A 21,685-nucleotide genomic window follows, 5' to 3' on the forward strand; every position below is an offset into this window, starting at 1 on the left:
AATATGTCTATATAATCCTTTATGCAAGCACACACTCCGACAAGGAACCAACTACATGTTATTTACATGCCTTAACCCACTTTTGGAAGAAACTACAAGTTACTTGCACTCACCGTAAATCTATGCATGCCTTTATAGACTACCAAAGCACTAATTGAATGATCTCATACATTGAATAAGCCTCTAGAGCACATTCACACGCCTCATGCCTATTCAAAAGCATTCCATGCGCCTCCCAAATGTGGTAACATGCTGACACACGCTTCGACAATGATTCACATGCTTCTAGATAAGCCCCAAGCTCGAAAATGTGCTTCTTCCTATATGCACACACTTCCATGAGCTTGAATAGTGATTGCACATACTTCACATGCGATTCATTTCCATATAAGATCATGTGAGGTGCATGACACACGTGCAAATAACGATTCAAACTATCCAAGTCGAGTTTAATCTGGGTAAGCTTCAGCCCAATTTGACTTTGATTGGGTCAATTTAATTCTTTGGCTTTGTGAGTTGGTCTGACGGGTTTTCCTAACCCGATTTTGACCCACAAACTGAAAGAAACCCTAGCCTAAAGTTTTTCACTATTGATGCTGATTCACCCCTATTATGACAGTAAAGCTCCAAAACATGTCATTGACGTGTGATTAGGTGTCTCCAACTCCAATTATCGCATGACAAAACGTGAAAGAAGCCAACCACATTCGAACATCGATTATAGCTTTTTTGCACAATCACGTCCTCAATTGGTTTACCAGTCAAAGGAGGAAGGCAGCAAGGGTAGGACTGACGTTGGAGTGGTCAATTGCCTCTAATTTCGTCAAGAATTACGACAACAATTAAGAGCACATTACCCAACTACTACCATGGCGAATGAGCAGGTATTTTTTTTTTTTAATTTTAATTCAGAAATTTCAGATCTGATTTTAGCTAAAAACAATGCTAAATTCAAAAAATCAAATCGTCCAAACTGAAATTCAACTTTTGAAAAACAAACTCATAGATTATATCAAACTTTGATTTCAAAGTTCAATTGATCAATTTAAAATCCTAATTTCAAAAAAGAACCCTAATATAAAACCCTAATTTCAAAATAAACCAAAACCATAATTCCTAATTTCTAGAGTTTGATTTATACAAAAATTTAATGCATAAGCTTGAAATTCGTTTTTCAATTTCTGTAATTTGGGATTGCATAATCCAAAGATCAAGATTTGATTCATCAGTTAAAACCCTAAAATTGAAATTGAACCAATCTCTAATTTAAAAATTTAAGCCATAATTTTGATTCAAGAACCCTAATTTCAGAATTAAAAATTTCTGATTTAAAATCATAAATATCCAGATTCCATAACTTAATATGTTTTGCTCTGATACTACATATAAGATTTATTTACATAAACTTAAATAAATAAATAAATCAATTATATTTCACAGGATTTACGCACAAAATATAAAATATTGAATTAAACTTTAGAGTTTTAGAATTACCTGAATCACCATGCAATTTGAATATATAAAACCTTTATGAATCACCTGAAATTACCTGTTGAGATCACCTCTCGATGTGACTTAGCCTTTTACTCTAGAAACTTCCTTGAATGACAGTTTTGTATAGAGAAGTTATACTGCAGTCATATTACATTAGATTTTGGAAAAGAAACCTAGCCAATTTATAATAGGTTAATTGACCATCTATCAAGGTCCAATAAATTTAAAGACCGACACTTATGCTATCCACCGAGATTATACATTGGACTTATTTTTATTGATTACTCAAATATATCTGTAAACTGGCATTGGACTATCCAATTACCTAATTTTATTAAATCGAAAATATCGTTAATGTTAGTCCACATTAGAAAATTTCTAAAATGTATGATTTTGGGAATGGACAGTAGGTATAATTATCAAGAAGATTTAACATATTGATATTTGTATTTTAGTTGTGGTTTAACATAAATCTATAACGCAAGTTTCTCCTTGGGAATACTGCTAGATTTCTTGAATATCTTTCCTATTCATGAGGATAGGATTGCTAACAGTAACCACGTTAATTAATGTCCTCAATGCATAATTTACGAAAGAGGCCAAGTTTTGATTGGAACACCATAATCAGTACAAGCGAAAGTCCAATTTTTGGCAACAACAAGTTATTCTCAAACTTTTCTACACAGATACCATCATCAGGCCTGCATCTAATTCTTGTGATTGATATATTTTTGCTAACATCACCTATGGTTGAATCTCTGTTATGTAAATTCCACCATATGATAATGTCAAGTGTCCTATATTTGTCCTAATGAATTAACATGAAATATTAGTTCTATATGAGCCATTTGATAGTGCATTTAAAAAATCTTCTGCTGATATTCTATAACCAAACATTTAGCTAATTTTTGTATTTGTACTAGTTTGTTGTAGCTTAATGTTTTATATAGTCCTTGTAAATCAATATACACTTTCACATAATGGCACACATAAGTATATACCCAATTATGTGATAACACACATAAATGGTATTTATTTGTGTATTCAAAGTGGATACGCATAGTATTATTTATTTTCTCTATAACCCTCCCTTCAATTTTTGGTGAGGATGGAATTGTTTTGTTGAATATGAAAAAAGTATTTTTTTCATTCATACTTTTAATTTAATGCTTTATATTTGTAGTTACTGAAAAATTAAAAATAAATTGATAGAATAATCACTAGTTTAAAGTGGAGGTTCAATAAATTTGTCATTAATTTCAACAAGTCTATACTTTTTCACCATTCATTAAAATTTACCCACCTCGCAACTAAAAATGGTTAACAATTTCTTCAAATTTGATTGGTAAATAAATAAATAAAATTCACAAGCTTTATAAATGATTTATCAATTATGTACAAACAATTGGGTATTAATGAATATAGAAAAACTAATGTGCTATAACGTGATGAGGTGCTTTTAAATCAGAAATAAAATAAACAAATAATCATCAAATCAAATAATAATAATAATATATCAATTTGTTTGTATTGTTAATATTAACTATTTGTTAATATGTATTACTCATTATTTATTTTGTAAGTTTTGTAAAGTTTCACATTGCATATAAATTATGTTTTCTAAGTATAAAACAATAACTGGACCTACGGTTGCATCTGAATCATGCTGGCTTAGTCAAGCTTGGTTTAATCTAGCTTAAATTCATTTAAATATAACTTAGTTGAACTTGGTCTGGTAAGGTTAACTTATTATGAAATTGAGTTAAATTTGAGCTAGTGGGAGTCTAATTCAATCTAGTTCTTGAGCCAAGCTATAACTTGATATGGTCCAAGCTTGACTTGTGATTCGATTCAAGTCATATTAAACAATTATCAAAACAATATTATTTTACATATTATTGGATAAAATAATGTTTTTTTGTCAACAAGTCATGAACTCTAGTCACAAATTTGAGTCACAAACTCAAAACCCCTTGAAGAGAAATTGCTCACTCTTTTCATGTTTCTTTCCACTGAATCACTTTGCATTTTGGCACAAAAATCAATTGTCATATTATCTCAGTTAAATGATTAAGTATTAGCTTGATAGTAATTTCTAATTTATTTAATAAAACTTTTTGTCTTAATTATAGAATAAAAGATTCTTACTCAAAGTTTGTTGAAACGACAAATTTACTGTTATTAAGTTATAAGAAGTTAGTGACACAAAATGTTATTTTTATATAAATTTTTCTGTTTTTTTTTTTTTTTCAAATTGAGGCATGTTTAGAGTTGAATTATAATATTTGAAAGAATGCTAGGGTTTTTAAAATTTTGAAAAAAATTAGGGGTATTTTAATTTTTTTTTTTTATGTCTTTTGATGGTTCCAAAAATAATAGTTATATCTCTAGAAAATTGAACAAAACACAACATTTTAAAATTAGTTAAAGTTTTGAAATTGTGTAGAAGTCTAAGTGATAAATTTTTAAATTGATAAAAATATATTGTTATTTTGATATTTATATTAAATATTATTAGAAGTTTTGTAATTTTAATGAACGGATAAAATTATTATTTTTAAGAAAACCAAATAAAATTTATTAAAATTTATTAACGGGAGTAGATAAAAGGTAAATGCAATCCAAACTCAATGAATCTCCAATACATTCACAACTCCATCACCAAAATAACAATTAATTCCATCAAATTCAAGCCAAAATCCTTAACAACTTTTAGCTTAAGAAAAATTTGTTAACACCAATACAATATAAGGGGCATTTGGTTCAAGGGTTAGAAAGATTACTCTAATCATCTATTTTTTATTATTTACATTTTTTTGTTTGATTGTTAAGTAATATAATATTCTGATAATATTTTATTATTAATAGTGATGTGACAAGTAATATAAGAGATAATTTTATTACTATATTTACCTTAGGTATTATAAAATTATTAAGATAATCTTGATTTTATTATAATTATAACCTTACTTATTAATTTATTAGGATAAAAATAACTTCATTTTTAATTAATATAATAAGTAATATGAAAAATATTTTAGAATAATTATTTCAAAGACATTTAAGTAAAATAATATTTTAATATTCATTTATTATCTCTAATCAAACACAATAATTATTTATCAAATTTTATCAAATATAATAATAATTTATATATAGTAATCTCTTAAATAATTTATTTTTAAGGTAAACTTTCATTTTTGATAATAAAACATTTTCCCAACAAAACCCTCTCATAGAGTTTGTGGTTATGCCCCCAAAAAACTTTTAGCGTAATACTTTAATAGTTATTTTAATAGTCTCCCAATTTGTCTAAAATTTGATTCAACCTCATTAATAAAACAATCCAAATTTAATAAATCTAAAAATCATTCACAATCCAATCATCCAAAATGACAATCAAATCCATTAAATTCAAGCTGAAAACTCTGGAACTCAAATTTTGTTAAAAACCTTCAAACCATAAGTGATTAATAAGAATTTATCATAAAATATGTAGAATGAAGTCAAGAAACAAGTACGTGTAACCATTTTTTCCAATTTGCAGAGTTAAAAATGTATCTCAAATTTCTATAACCATGATGAAGAAACACCAATGAATGCCAATCACGACAAAGGGGAGAACGACGACATGAGAGAATAAAGAGAAAATACTAGATATGGTTGGTCATTACCGGATTTGGCCAAAAAGAGCATTGAAGACATTGGCATAAACTTTTGAAAAGGGGAGAAATTGAGTAAAAATTTGTTTTATATATGGGATACTTCGTTGAACCACAATTTGGTGGTTACATAGATGTAAAAGTCAGTGAATTGGTTTTTTTTTTTTAACCCTAATATTTCATTATATTAATCGATACCCTACCTAAATTAATACTAATTATAAGTATATGTAATTTTATTGTTATTAAAATAATAATGTTAATTGTGGTTTTGAAAACCAGAGACATGCTAACTAAAACAATTTTAATTTATTTAAAAATCGTTTTTAAAGTTAAACCACTTTAGACCAAATTAAATTGTTTCAACTGCCAGTTAGACTGTACAAAAAATCAGTTTGATTTAGTCAACATAATAAATAATTTTTTTGCAAAAAATTATTTATTAATTGAACTCAATACCTCATTTATCAATTTTGAATATTATTTTGAACAACACCAAACTAAGTTTATTTTAATATCAAAATATTTTATATTATATATTTAATAATAAATTATATAAAATTATTTTGAATATTATTTTTAAATATTTAATCAACCCAATCACTAGTTAATCGATTCGATTACAAATTAGACCAAATTGCCTCTCTTGTTGGGTTGACGTTTGATTTGATCCTAAAAACATTGATATTAATCAAATACAACACATGTAAGCCACGATACTATTATATTCATTCAGCTTCCAAAATGTAAATGACATATTAAAGTTGTACTTGTTGAAAAATAATTAATTAGTGCAAAATAATTGTCAAAATAAGTTAAATGCGAATTTTTATGATCCTTTATAAAACAAAATAATAAATGATAGTGATCATAGTAGAATTTATAAGCAAAGCAACAACAATCAATAAATTGATTAATCCTATACATATTTATTTTGAATTTAAAAATATATATATTTATGTATATTATTATGTGATTAAAAGTTGTTTTATCTTTAATTTAAAATTAATAAATTATAAAATAATACACATCAAATATTTATATATCTATATATTTAAAATAGATAGGGATAGTTTTTTAATAGATTAAAATTCAGTCCCATTGAATTAATAAATGGTCGAATATGTAAATTGCGTATTAATGTTTTTCAGTTGGCTTGCACGTGTTCATATTTTATATGTTACGTCATTCTCTATCTTAATATTTTATATCAACTACTAATATAATAATACACGGCCTGAAACTTACTCTATCATATTATAAAGGAAAATTAAATTAAATGTCTCATTCTACTTTAATATAAGCAAAAATACTTCATTTTCCATCTCCTAGCAAAAATGCCCCCTTCTCAAAGTCTTAGGTGAAAATGCCCCAAAAATTTTTAAAATACCAAAACTACCCTTCATTACTTTTATATAAACTCTCACTCTCATACCTTTATAATATTATTCAAAATCTCACTCTTACTTTTATTTTTATTCAATATTTGATATTGTGAATTCATTCGAAAGAAAAAAAATCCATGCTTGTGAATTTGAGTCGAAACAAATCAATTCGTGAGAAAAAAATATTTATACGATTTTAACCCAAAACTTGTTAAATCAAGTTCTTATATTATATAAAGGAGGAATCTGGATATTTGATAATATAATAAGAGGTTAAAATGTTAGAAAAATATTGAGATATTTTGATATTAAACAATGTATGAATGTTTTAAATGAAATGTTAGGAAAATGTAGAGGTATTTCTATACAAAACAATATATAAGGGTGTTAAATAAAATATTAGATAAATATAGATAGTGAAATGAAATGTTAGAAAATATGGAAGACATTTTGATAATAAACCATGTATGAAGGTTGTAAATGAAATGTTAAAAAAATATAGGGGTATCTCGATACAAGACAATTTATGAGTGTATTAAATGAAATGTTAAATAAATATAGGGGGCTAATGAAATATTAAAAAAATATGGAGGCATTTTGATATTAAACAATGTAAGAAAGGTGTTAAAAGAAATTTTAGAAATGTATAGAGACATTTTGATAAAATATAGGGTATTCTGATATAAGATAATACTTAAGGGTGTTAAATAAAATATTAGATAAATATAGAGGGTATTTTAAAATTAGATAAAATAATAGGGTGCTAAATAAAATATGCAGACAAAGAGAGGGCATTTTGATATTATAAGAATATTAAGTTCATATATGTTATGAAAATATAGAGTGCAAATTGATATTGTATAATATATTAGGGAATAAATAAAATATTAGAAAAATATAAGGGTTATTTAGATGTTAACCAATATATGGAATAAACATTTTGGTTTTAGATAATGTATGAGCGTGTTTAATGAAATATTGAAAATTTATAGGTGGCATATTGATATTTGACATATATAAGGGGATTAAATGAAATTGTAAAAAATATAGTGGTCATTTTGATATTGATAAATGTTTATTGTGGATTTTTTATAATAAATGTTTAATTTTTTACCAAAATTTTATATTGTAGAATTGATAATTAAAATGGTTGGTTATGTTGTTGTTCGTTTCCAAGAAAAATAGATCCAATGTGATCAAAACACAATGAAGTATATTAGAGGTTTTAAAAAATTGGTTAAAATTCTCTCTAGAACAACGTTGGAAGGATTTATCCAATTTTTGAGTGAACAGTGTGGTATTGCTCTAATTTGAAACTATATTCAACTATGGATGAAACCAAAAAGAATCGAGCTCGACTCCTCTATAAAGATCGAAAATGATGAAGATGTGCAAGACCCTATTGACATGTCACAATACTTCAAGGAATGTATTCATGTTTTTGTTACATGTACCACAATCCATGGACAAGAAGAAGAAGAAGAAGAAGAAATTGGTGGCAATGATGATAGTGAAGTGAAAAAGGAATCTCCTGGGGAAGACTTGATTGATTTACGTAATGATGTATTATATATTACTGTTGAATGGGTTTGTAGAGATAAAGAAAGGGTTTCAAATTGAGGTGACTTTGAGAGGAACGAGATGACTGATGTTCCTCTTAATAAGGTAGACTTCAAGGATATGTCAACTATTAACTATGATATAAATAGCCTCCAACTTGAAAATCCTATTATAGGTGGCAAAAGTTCTTCTAGAGCATTTTTTGATAATGTCTTTACTAATCCATTTAAGTGCTACCTGATTTTCCTCTATAACCTTTAACATCATTTAATGGTGTAGGATCGATCTAAGAGGAGAATATTGTAAAATTCAATGATATTTTTAATGATAAAAAAATACTTGAAATATGTTGTAGACCAATTTACCTTGGAGAAAGGATTTCAGTACAAAGTGTTTAAGTCAAGCATGGGGAGATAAAACATTTAGTGTTATGATGAGAAATGCAAATGATTTCTATTAGGAAGAAGAGTAAAACTTAGTCAAGTCTTTCAAATCCGTAAAAATGAATCTCATGCAAACATGTTCAGTAGATTAGATAAAGCTATATCACAAATAAGTTAGGGTCAAGCTTTACATTAATTAATGAAGTCAAAATTTGTGTTGATTGATTGTATTTATTGGCCTAAAAAGATCATTATATAATGAAAAAGTAGTGATCCGATTGAATGGTAGCCCGATTAGAAGTGTAAACTCGAATAGGCTGAATCTCATGTTAACCCCATTAATCCTAAACTAAAACTCATTTCTTCCTATTCCTTGATACAACTATCGTAACATGAATGAGTGCACCAACACTCTGTTAAATCGAGTATTCGTTAATTAGAGCAAATGCCTAAAGCAAGTCCTTTCAAACAATCGCAATTGTGTCTATGTCAATATAGATTTAATCTTGAAGACTGCGATTCATTGAATACAAAAGGTAACCTCTATTAGAAAGTGTCGTGCCTTATTGAGAATTCTTAATTCACTTTTCTTGCATTTTATTTTATGAGAAATATCCTATAAAAAAATTATTATCATGTCAAAGTTGATAAGAATTTTATGAAAAACAGATATAAAGTTGGAGACAAAAATTAAAAAAAAGAAATTCGAAAACCACAAGTCAGAAAACCCTAGATTACAAAAATCAGAAACTAACCTAAAATTTGAAAACTATACATTAAAACCTAGGAATCACAAAAATAAAAACACAAATTTGAAATTCAAAAACTATATATTGAAAAACTTTAAAATGATAAAAATAAAAAAACAGATATGAAGTTTGAAAACTATATATCAAAAAACTCTAAAATGACAAAAATAAAAAAGTTGACTTGAAATTGGAAACTACATATTGAAAAACCTTAAAATGATAAAATATTAAAAAACAGACCAAAAATTAAAAAATTACACATTGAAAAACCCTAGAATGATAAACATGTAAAAATCAACTTGAAATTCCCAAACTACACATCTAATTATCTTAGAATCACAAAAATAAAAAAATTGACCTAAAATTATAAAATTACACATTGGAAAACTCAAGAATGATAAACACTGAAAAAATGAGCTAAAATTTGAAAATTACACGTAAAAAAAAAAACCTAGGAATCATAGAAATATCTTAAAATAACAAAAATAAAAAAATGGACTTGAAATTCAAAAACTACACGTTAAAAAACCTTAAAATGATATAAAAAACTGACTTGAAATTCGAAAACTATATGTAAAAAAACCGTAAAAGGACAAATATAAAAAAACGAATTGAAAATTCAAAAATTACATGTAAAAAAACCTTAGAATGACAAACATAAAAAAATCGATCTGAAATTTTAAGACTACACGTCTAATTGCCCTAAAATAACAAAAACTGAAAAATTGATCTAAACTTCAAAAATCACATATCAGAAAACCCAAGAATAACAAATACTGAAAAACTAACCTGAAATTTGAAAACTAGACATCGAACAACTTAGGAATTACAAAAAAAAAAAAAAAAATCGAAAATTCAAAAACTACATCTTAAAAAACCTTAAAATGACAAAAAAACAAAAAATGAATTTGAGATTCAAAAACTATATGTCAAAAAACCATAAAATGACAAAAACAGAAAAATCGATTTGAAATTTAAAAATTACATGTTGAAAAACTCTAAAATAACAAATATAAAAAAACGAATAAAAAATTTAAAAACTACACGTTAAAAAACCCTATAATAACAAATATCAAAAAACCAACTTAAAATTCCAAAACTACATGTTCAATTACCCTAGAATAAAAAAAACTCAAAAATTGATATAAAATTTGAAAACTACAGGTTAGAAAATTAAGAATGATAAATATCAAAAAACTGATTTGAAATTAGAAAACAACATGTCAAAAAACCTAGAATTCATAAAAATTGAAAAACGAACTTGAAATTGGAAATCACATGTCGAAAAAACTTAGCATGTGAAAAACAAAAATAAAATTAAATAAAACTATGTAAAAAAACCATAGATTTATACATACTATCAATTTGCCCCCTTAACATTTTCTTACTCTCTCGCAGGTCTTAAATGTTTAGAAACATCAATTTGCCCCTTATCAATTTCTCTTTCTCTCACAGGTCCAAAATGTTTAAAAACTTGCAATTCTCCCCCAACAGATCCCACTAGTATCACTGTTCAAAAAATAAACATTTCCCCTTTCCCCGTGCTCCTCTGTGGAATACTATTCCAAAACTAGCAATTTTCCCCCTCCCTCGAGGTTCCCTCGTAGACTCCCCAGTATAATTACTATTTTAAAAACCGTATTTGCCCCCTCCCTTGTGTCATCGATTTAACCCAAGGGATATTTCTCGTAGGTTTGCGAATATCCCCTAAGGTGAAGTGCCGACTTCAAAATGGGTCAATTTTTTCACCAAAATCATATTTTTCGACTACCATTTGAATAACAAATGATTGTACACCTATATAAACATAATAGCCTTAAACTAATTCTTTCAAAACAATCAAGAATCAAACCACAAAATCAATTGTTCAAATCTGAAACTCTAAACTAAAAATGCCATAAATCTTACTCTAATCTATCAAATCGAAACATAAAATGATTCAAATAAGATAAAAGATGATTTACTCATCTTCTTTGTCATTTTCGTCATTGGAAAACATCAAACATTATGCCCAAAAGTTGAAATTTTGTCACTCTGTGGCAGACTCGTGGAAGAACTCGTAGAAATAGGAAATTTGTGCACAGTTGAGTAGGGAAAATATGGGTGATGATATAAATTTTTTTGGGTTTATATATGAGGGCATTTTAGTCATTTTAGGTAAATGAGATATTTTTGCTTAAGTCCAAAAAATAGGATAATTTTACTTAAACCCCTGATATTTAAAATAATTAATTTAATATCCCTATTATAAACTTATAAAATACTTCAAAAATCTTATATTTAATTTCTTAAGATTCAATTCCCTTCACAAATGACGTAGATAGAGAAAAGAAACTATTTTGAATAGTTTTAAAAATTATATTAATTTTTTCTTTCTATTATTTAAAATTTAATAAGATAATATATATTAATTGCACATTTTGCATCATTTTAACATGTTTCTTTTAAGTTGATTGTTTATTTATTTATTTTTATAAATAATGGTATGAGTATCCAATTTTAAGAATTAAATTATGTAATCAAATGATCTATTATAATATGATTAGATATTAACTTAATCTTAATTTAAAATCATTCAATTATATAATAATACATTATTTAAATACTAAACTGACTATACTAAACCTGAATAAACATTTTTTTTAATGTACATAGTTAAAACACATATATGAACTAAATAAAAACATTCATACAAAAGTTCAATACCCGTTAATCAATATAATTACAATTAAATAATATAAACATCTCCTATTGATGTGAACCCTGTAAAATAACCTTAAGATAAGATAAGATAAATTCAAATTCCAAAACAGTCTTCATTGTTATTTATTTTACTCTTTTTATATAATTATTTCTTTAAAAAAATGGGGAGCAAAACTCTTGATTTTTTTTAATTTTTATCCTTCAATACAAAATGGTCTTTCTTTCTATTTAAAAAAGAAAAAAATTCTGCCTGCTAGAGAAGTAATAAAATAATAAAATTATATATATAATTTTTATATAAAAATAATAATACATAATTCTATTTTTAATTTTTAATTATTTAATTATATAATAATATATTATTATTTATATATAAAATTATATACAAAAATTATACCTATAATTCTACTCATAATAAAATACGGTAGTGCTATGTGAGCCGACTATTTGGTATAGAAACCTATACCGACTGACATGAAAATTTATGCGGTAGATCCACTTATTGTGCCACATCATTACTCTGCCGCATCAGCGCCAAAATTAAAAAGAAAATAAATCACATAATGATTTATAAATCATCCCTGAGCATTTTCCCCAAAACCACAAGCCACAATGTCAAGCCCTAAATCACAATCCATAAGAAAGAGTCTCGTTAACACAAATTTCAATCAAGGCTGCAGCTGGATATTCATATTCTCGCCGATGTTGGTTAGACACTGGTTAAATTTCTTGATTCTCTCCCTAGTACGTTCTTTCGCCTTCGCTAAAATTTCTCTCTATTGATGTTTGATTTTGGTTAACAAATCTTTGAATTTTTTTGTTTTGCACTAGGACTGGAGAAGTGTGGAGAAGGAAAAATTGGATTAAAATGAAGCAAAGTGGAAATATGGAGACGAAGGAGCAGAGATGGACTTAGGAAAATTATGGAAGAGATAGTTTTTTGGGTTTTTTTTTTTCTTTTATTTCAACTTAATTTCTTCTCTTTTTCTATTTTATTTCCCTAATTTTTCTATGATAGTTAAAAGCAATTACGTAATTCAAATATTTAATTTTGAATTTCCCTCATGCTTTGAGAGCTTCGTAGACAAAGAGGAGATAAAGATACTATTTTGAAATTGAATTTAAATAGTGGGCTGATATATGTGAATTCTTCTTAGAATTCCTTCATGTTTTATTGAAGGAATTTTTTTTTTTTTAAATTGGGAAACACTTCATACGAGCATCATTATTAGTCCCTTTGTTTGTTAGAAGGTTATTATTTTGTTTTTGAAGCATTATCAGATTAGTTTTTGCATGAGAAAAATTGGTTGATCTAATATTACTACTTCACAATCAGTCGGATTGATGGGTGGAAATGTTTTAGCCGAAAGAATTTGATGAGTGAAGAATGAAATTTTCCGAAGAACTATGTTGCTAGAGAATTAAAAATTGTTTCTCTAACATAGTAATACTTGAAACACATCTGGCTGGTTCGCTCTTCTCAGCTTGAATCTCCTATGCCAGATTTTATTATTGCTTTTGTTCCTTTTTTTTTTTTTTTTTTGAATCCTTGCTCTTATAGATCTAGTTGTTGGATAAGTCTTTAGACCTTGCACTTTGGTAGCCATGATTTGATTTTCTGAATCGGAAGGAATGGTATTAGTTTTGACAAAGAGAGAGATTGTACTATGTTGTTTGCATCTGCTTGTGAACAACTGTAATCACTTTCATCCAACGCTTTGTGCTTGTTCTTATTTTTGGGTTATCCCCAGTAAGTATACTAATGCAAGTTGGTAGTTTTTTCTTTTTTTTTAAATTTTTTTAATTTTTACTTTGATATCAGCTATCTTAGGTTCCTCGAACATGACATGGAAAGAGGTGAAAGAACTAGGTGGAAAGGTAAGAACTCCTAAAGCATGGAACTTTGAGGATAATTAACTTTTCTCCCCATGTACTAAATGCGTTTTCAGATGATTTCATCTTTCAAGCAAGCATCAGTTTCGAAGCAAGATAATCAGCTACTCAACCTACTTGAAAAAAATAATTTCGTATTTTGGTATACCGCAATTTTTGGGACTGGGAGAGTCTTGGTTGGTTAGAAGAGAATAATCATCTTTCCATTGTCAAGGCAACAAATGACCAAGTGATTTGTTTGGACAAGTATTATATTTGTTTATTTAATTTTATTCAAACTAATGACTATTCTCTAGGTAGTATTTTTACCGTTTACATAATTCTTTTGAAGATTGTTGACATGTAATTATAATTGGAGATCAGTTATACAACTATCATTGATTTGTTTGTATAGTTGAAGATTGTTGACCTGTTTGTATTTTTGAAGCATATGAAATAGTGTTTACACCAGATAATACAACATTCTTACAATAACTATAGACGGAGATGCAGTAAAGTAACTTTCACAATTTTGCATTTACAAGTTATGAAGATGGGAACTCTGGCACAATTATGTATTTATGAGTTATTCTATATAAGATTATTGAAACAAAAAAATGAAGTATTGTCCTTTAGAGGAAAGTATTACTAATATTAACTATAAGAGCATATAATCCATTTCATGGTAGGAAATTCCATTTCATAGTTTGCTTAACAACATAAATTGTCTTATCTGTTGCAAAATAGACAAAACACGAAAACGTGAGTAATAAACACTTAATAAGTAGGAACACATCGTAAACTTTTCTAAACTCCTATTTTGTCCATGGATTAGGTTCGCATTAAACTGGTAATCAAGAGTAGGTTGTTTACTCAACTTGGGTGGTGTGAACTTTCACTTGACTGTCTGTATCTCATAATCTACTAAGTCCCTTATTACTACCTCAATGAGTTGATCCTTGTGGCACATATCTAATAATCCTTCGACATCCTAATTCCACTTAATACACTATAAGTGAAAACTCAATTAACTTAAAATTGAACGGTAATTGACTTGTTGATCAAACCGAGTCAAAATAAGGAGTTGACACTTTGGCCACGTGAGTATCTTAACTATATATTCCACTCCCTACACCATTATTTGACTTTGATCTAACTTAAGCTTACTGCGGCTTACAACACCCAATTGCGGGTTATCAGGTTCTACTATGAATCAAATGTCTTGCTATAGATAATACTCTATTGTGGGTGGTAAAAGGAGTGTCTCATAGGTGTCTCCTCGTAATGACCATAAGACTCATACCACTCTCTATGGTACAATCATACTATACATGCATGCGAACTTGAGCTACCTAACTATGAGTTTGTAATGCTTTCACCCTTATTTACTTGACATCTTGGACTCTTGGGTATTATTCTATACCATAGGTCTATTGTTATACCACTAGAGTTTTCAAGATTTATGTCTTTGTTTCATATCTTATCAATTGCATTACACACGTCCATTTGTATCTATTGATCGGTTGTTCACTTCTGATGCGTGATGAATAGGCATCCATACTCTAATGATTAAGTGTTCATCATCTTTCTATGAACAACCACTCTTCTTTATTATGGTTATTCCTAGTCCTAAACGTATTTTTGTCTTTCTACTTTACGCACGACCATTCATATCTGATGAACAATCATTCGTGATGTCTTTTTCTGATGTTGATGAACAACAAAGAACATGCATACACATTCATCCAACATTATTTGAAAAATTTACATGCCATGAGCGGGTGTTCGCTATCATACAAATGAGCATTCTTGATGCATAAAAATTTCATTTTGAGCATGGGCGATTGTTAAAATTTGATAAATGATCGTCCATGATGTTTAGAAACATAAAAATACACTATTTTCTCATATCAATCACAACATACATGTTGTTCCACAAATAACATATAATTTAAACATTAGCATGTTGTCAAAACATACTAAAATATACCAGAGTTGTTCACAATATTGTCAATAACACTCTAAGAACTCAAATGAACATTCAAACTCTAATTTATGCTTATAATCAATTTGACATTCCAACATTGTAATATATCCATTTTATTTAAAGCATTTAACTAATATCACCTCTATGGTCATGATCTCTTTATTTCTCAATCAAACAATAGTAAAAACCATGCTACTATAATCTTAAAAAAAAAAAAAGTAAAACTATACGTAAAAATAAATTATATAAATTTATCTTTACAAACTGAGGTGACAACTTATAATTAAGTTATGTGACTATTTACATTGTTTCTAACTTCGAAACCATTAAATCAAATGCTATTATCTTAATTTATATATATAAATTTGTAAACTTTGTTTGAATATATAATATTACTTCTAAATAAAATTTGTCATAGGCCTATTAATGGGACTTAATATAAGCCGTTGGCTTAAAACCCACGGTTTGTCCATCCGAAAAATTGGTTTGAATATGTCGTATTGTTTTTTGGCTTGCATGAGCCGTAGTCTGGAGTTGTAATGGCTACCAAGAAAAAAAAGGTGGTGTTGGAGCAATTAATGGAGACCTCAGCCTCTCTTGCATCCTTTCTTGTTGTCCTTTCAACACGTGACTTCTTACTCTTTTTCTCTATTTATATTCTTGCTTCATCAAACCTTTACTTCAATTTCTTCTTTAATATCTCTTTGGAGTTTATTTTTAACACTCTCAGTGTATTAAAATTTGTTTGAAGAAGAACAATACTTGGGCTAGTTTTTATCTTCAAAAGTACTTGTATGTATGGAGAAATATGTCTCTGCATTACTCAGAACTTTGAAAGGCACAAATCCATTTTTCATCAATTGCCTCTAGTCTTATAGGTGATTTTCTAATTACTAGACTGACCAACTGTTATAATTCCATAAATACCCAGAGAAGATATTGCAAACAACAGCTAAAACGACCAAATAGAAAGAGAAAAGTATTTTAAGAGCAGAATAGATTCCTCAGTTCAATTATGTGATTATTTTTTGTTGTGTGAGTAAATTCATTATTTACTAATTTTGAATCTCCTAAAGCAATATTTAGCATTCTAGTGTGAAAGAATTTTCTATAACAAAATTTGGTTTCTTTGGTGCAGATGTTGTTGGGTGTATTGTTGCTGCATCTCTTGTGTTTGATTGCAATCATATGTAATTTTGCTTTGGCCTTTTCTTTTCAACATGTGAGACTTTAACAAAATTGTACACATTGTATCAATAAAATGAACAACAAAACCAACCAATATGTAACCATATTTTTAATCATCACCATTACTACACTTAAGAGTCCATCCCAGTTACTTGGATGTCAAACGTGAAGAGTTTATTACTGATTTATCTCTTCTTTTCAACTCATTGGAAAATGCCCTCAGACTACCTAAAAAGTCTCTTTAGAACCAGATGCACACAAAACTCTCTTAAGATAAGAGTAAATATAAAAAAATATGGAATTATTAAGTTATCAAAACTCATTCTTAGTTAGACTTATAGATGCAACTTCTATGATATGAACAACGAATAGTAAACATATGTCAAACTAGCTCACAGGTCAAGATGAAAATTAAATAAAATAAGATCACATCAAGAAGAAGTAACAAGTAAACATAGATCAATATGTGTTATAACTCTCGTAATCTCTCCAATATATTAAATAACAATTTTCTATTATTATAGAACTACTTCCTACAATTCTAATAATTGCAATAAGAGTGCAATCACTCTCATACTATATTAGGTGCACATAATGACGTTTTGACACCTATCAAATTATATGATTTCACACCTATTTGGTTATATATAACTCTAACCTACATTAGTATAAATTCAAAATGATGGTTAGACTAATGGATAGATACTGTTGATAGCTTATTGGCATTCTAGCATTGTAATATACCAATTTTATTGAAAATCATATTATTTCCTAACTGTTATTATCTTTTTACACTGATTTCACAACCCTTCATTAGTACTAATTTCATCACTGACACACCGAACAAGTTTTTCCAAAATAATAACAATAATAATAATCTATGCTAGTAGTCTTTTCTTCCACCAAATGGCCCTTTACTATAATCTAGAGCGAAATTAGGACAGACGTATTAATGGGCCTGTTTACTATAAGCTATTGGGCTTTAGGCACGCGGCTTGTCCTTCGGGATTCTCGGCTTGAGTGTGTCTAATTGTTTTTCTGTCCGCTTGAGATGCAATCTGGAGTCATTGTGGCAACCAAGTACTAAGAAAGAAAATGAGGGTGGTATTGAAGCAATTAATGGAGACCTCGTTCACTCTTGCATCCTTTCTTTCCATCCTTTCAGCGCGTAATTTCTCTCTCTTTTTCTCTATGTATATTCTTACTTGATGAAGGCTTTAGTTTACTTCAATTTCTTTGAAATGTGGAATCTTTAATGTCGTTTTTGAGTTTATTTTTAACACTTTCAGTGTTAAAATTGGTTTGACGGAGATCAGTACCTGGGCTAGTTTTTATCTTGAAAAGTACCTGTATGTATGGAGAAATATGTCTCTGCATTGCTTAGAACTTTGAAAGGCACAAACCCATTTTTTACCAATTGGCCCTAGTCTCATAGGTGATCGAACGGCTGTTATAATTGTATAAACACCTAGCGAAGTTATTGCAAACAACAGCCAGAGCAACCAAACTTAACAAAATGACCTAACAGAAAGTGAAAAGTATTTTAGGAGCAGAATAGATTCCTCAGTTCATTTACTTATCTTCATAAGTTTGGCCTTATATTTCTTCTATCCAACTTATCGTGAATTTATATGCGGATAGCTTGTTTCACTAGAAGAGTGAAATAGTTTTGTTATTTACTGTAACATATTTAATCAGGACCATCTTTCAGCTGTTGACAATTAAGTTACCACACTGTCATTATTTTCTGTTGAATCTGTAAGGGTCACGAACAGCGGCCTTTTGTCAAACACCTACTGGGCGCCAACTACTGTAGACCCAAAAAATCACTAGGGCAACTTCCAAATCACAACAAACTCCACAATCCAAATTCCCAACTTCAATAATTAATTCACAACACCAAAATTAACACTATTGAAGCCTCAAACTAAACCAAATTAGTCACCAAAATTAAGCAATTGCACAGAGGGAAGATGGTGACGCGACGGGATGAATAGACCAGTGGTGGATGATTGACAGTGGCGGGCGGTGATGATGGAAGAGGGCTGGAGCGCCGGCAGTGGGGGGTGATGAGGTGGCAGTGGCTTGAGGCGAATCTGTGCGTTGACCGAAGGAAGAATTAAAGTCTTCTTTTAATGTTCAAATTATTCAAAGAAAAAATTGTTTGAAGTTAGAATTTTAGTACATGGACAGGTACAATAAGTTTTGCATATGTTAGTTAGATAGAGAGAAAGATACCTAAGAATATATTTATAAGTGTGGTGGCAAGAGAGAGTTTTATAACATTAATATATAAATGAATGAAATGCAGCTTAATCTAAGAAAACATTGAAATAACATTAAATTTTGAGTAGGTTGTTTGGAAGCCTTAAAGGTTGGAGCAATTAATTCTAAGAAGATTTGAGACAACAATTAATTTTGAGAGTTTTATAACATTATATTTCTAAGAGAGATATATAATGCAAAGTCCAAGAAAATCAAAATCTACTAGATAAACTATTTGAATTTCTTTTTGAAAATGAATAAAGAATAAAATAAAAAACTTGGTATTTCTATGATTCTTGAATGTTTTTAGTAATATTTTACAACAAAAAAAATTTGAGTGCAGGTTGTTGTCCCCAATTTGGAGGTCTTAGAACTACGTTCAGTGAATTGCGAAATACTCTGGGATAGTCAACTTGTGGCAACTTCTTCTTACTATCAAAACATGACAAGCTTGATCCTGAATGGTTGTGAAAAATTAAAATATGTATTTTTACCATCCATGGTGAAAAGTTTTGAGCAACTTGAACACATTGAGATATGCAATTGTAGTGTTTTGAAGGAGATTATTTCAAAAGAAGTGGAAGCAAACAAGACATTTTTGTTTCCATGAGTAACTTTCCTAAAACTGGAGAATTTACCCGAACTTGCAACTTTTTATCTTGGAGTATACACTTCTGAATGGCCAGTGTTAAAGAAGTTGGAGGTGTGTAATTGTGACAAAATAAAAATATTCACTTCAGAATATATGAGCTTTCATGATAATAATGAGGGTCAACATGATATTCGGGAGAAACAATCCCTCTTCTTGGCCGAAAAGGTAAGTGCTTTTCATTTTAACTTTTACTTTTCAAAAAATAAAAGTAACATGAAAAATATTTACCTGTGCATTGATTCAAAATATTTTCATATTCTATTTCTGATTAAATAAAATACAATATTTTTGTGTCAAATTGTTTGAGAACTTCAACTTTAGCTTTATTTTGTCTAATTTGTTTGCAGATTAACCTCAATTTGGAGAAATTAACCCTAAGCAGAGTGGATGACATGATAACATTGCTGCATCAGTTTCCAGAAAACTTTTGTAGATGTACAATTGAGATCAAACAGGATAAATCTGCCAATATTTCGGTTGGCATCCTTCAGAGATCGGTTAAGCTGGAAAAACTCAAACTTAGTGACTGCTCATATGAGGAGATATTTACATGCGGAGAGGATGAGAAACATACAAACATCTTGATACAAATAAAAAGTTTGGAGTTGAGTAATCTTTCTGATGCAAAGTATCTTTGGGGAAAAGGCTCCAAACTAGACTCCCTTCTTCAAAATCTTGAAGTTCTAGAAGTAAATTTTTGTCATAGAATGATAAATGTTCTGCCATCCTCAACATCTTTTGAGAATCTAACAGTTCTGAATGTATGGGGGTGTTATGGATTGATGAACTTACTCACACCTTCAATGGCAAAAATATTGGCGCAGTTGAGAGAAATGAAGGTTGAAAGTTGCAGAATAATGACAGAAATAGTATCAAATAAGACAGATGTAGCAGCAGAAGATGAACTTGTTTTTGGCAAACTGAAGATGTTGTCACTGGAAAACTTACAATGTCTCATGTGCTTCTATTCTGGGAATTATGCATTGAAATTCCCATCTTTGGAAGAATTGACTGTATATGAATGTCCTATGATGAAGACTTTCTCTGTAGGAAACTTAAACACACCAAGTTTATAGAAAGTTCAATAAAATAGGTGGGATGAAAACATATTGGATTGCAAAAGTGACCTAAATGCAATTATACAACGATTGCATGAAGAAAATGTATGCATTTAGTTTAAGATTGCTTTACTTTGAATTTTCTTATTCACCTTCAAAATTAAATTCTTGATGTACAAAATAATTGAAAAGTTTTTTTATAGAAAAAATATTAAGTTACAAAATTTTAATATTACATGCACTAAAAATAGATTTTCTTTTATGTTTAGCACACAAATTAAAATTGAATAGTACAACTAATATTAGAATGACATATCAGTTGTCTACATTCAATTTCTTTTTTCTCCTTACTTTTTGTTAAAAAAAGTAATGCTAGAAATATTGAAAAAAATATTAACTTTTTTATAATTTATTTGATCACTCATCAGGTTAACTCTAAGTCAGAGAAATTGACACTAAGTGGAAAAGATGTCACACTTATATGGCAAGATCAACCTCCAGAACATCAGTTTTTCAAAGTTGAAATTCTTGAGATCATTAAGGATGAATCATCTAACATTCCAATTGGAATCCTTCAGAGATTTAATAATCTCAAAGAACTTGTACTAAACTCTAGTTCATATGAAGAGATATTCTCATGTGAAAAAGATGAGAAACATGTAAGCATGCTCACACAAATAAAGGAACTAAAGCTACTAGGGCTTTTCAATTTGGAGTACATGTGGAA

General features: G+C 28.6%; 1 protein-coding gene and 1 long non-coding RNA gene across 3 annotated transcripts in view; both read left to right on the top strand.

The window, feature by feature from the left end:
* LOC123205056 (probable disease resistance protein At4g27220) overlaps positions 1–21,014 on the top strand; it is a 76,101-nt gene extending 55,087 nt beyond the window's left edge. Inside the window, exon 5 of the mRNA XM_044621863.1 lies at positions 20,248–21,014. Coding sequence (XP_044477798.1) covers positions 20,248–20,976 — 729 coding nt within the window. The 3' untranslated portion in view covers positions 20,977–21,014. The remainder of the gene's footprint in view (positions 1–20,247) is intronic.
* Positions 12,418–14,284, top strand: LOC123205066. Of its 2 annotated transcripts, XR_006499742.1 has the most exons (3): positions 12,435–12,680; positions 12,768–13,814; positions 13,886–14,284. It is a non-coding gene; the product is annotated as an uncharacterized LOC123205066 (long non-coding RNA). The 2 variants fall into 2 exon arrangements; XR_006499741.1 differs by having other exon boundaries at positions 12,418–12,680; positions 12,768–14,284.
* Positions 21,015–21,685: the final 671 nt, after the last annotated feature.

This window comes from Mangifera indica, unplaced genomic scaffold (assembly GCF_011075055.1).
Source record: "Mangifera indica cultivar Alphonso unplaced genomic scaffold, CATAS_Mindica_2.1 Un_0001, whole genome shotgun sequence".
In the NCBI taxonomy this organism is placed as follows: Eukaryota; Viridiplantae; Streptophyta; class Magnoliopsida; order Sapindales; family Anacardiaceae; genus Mangifera; species Mangifera indica.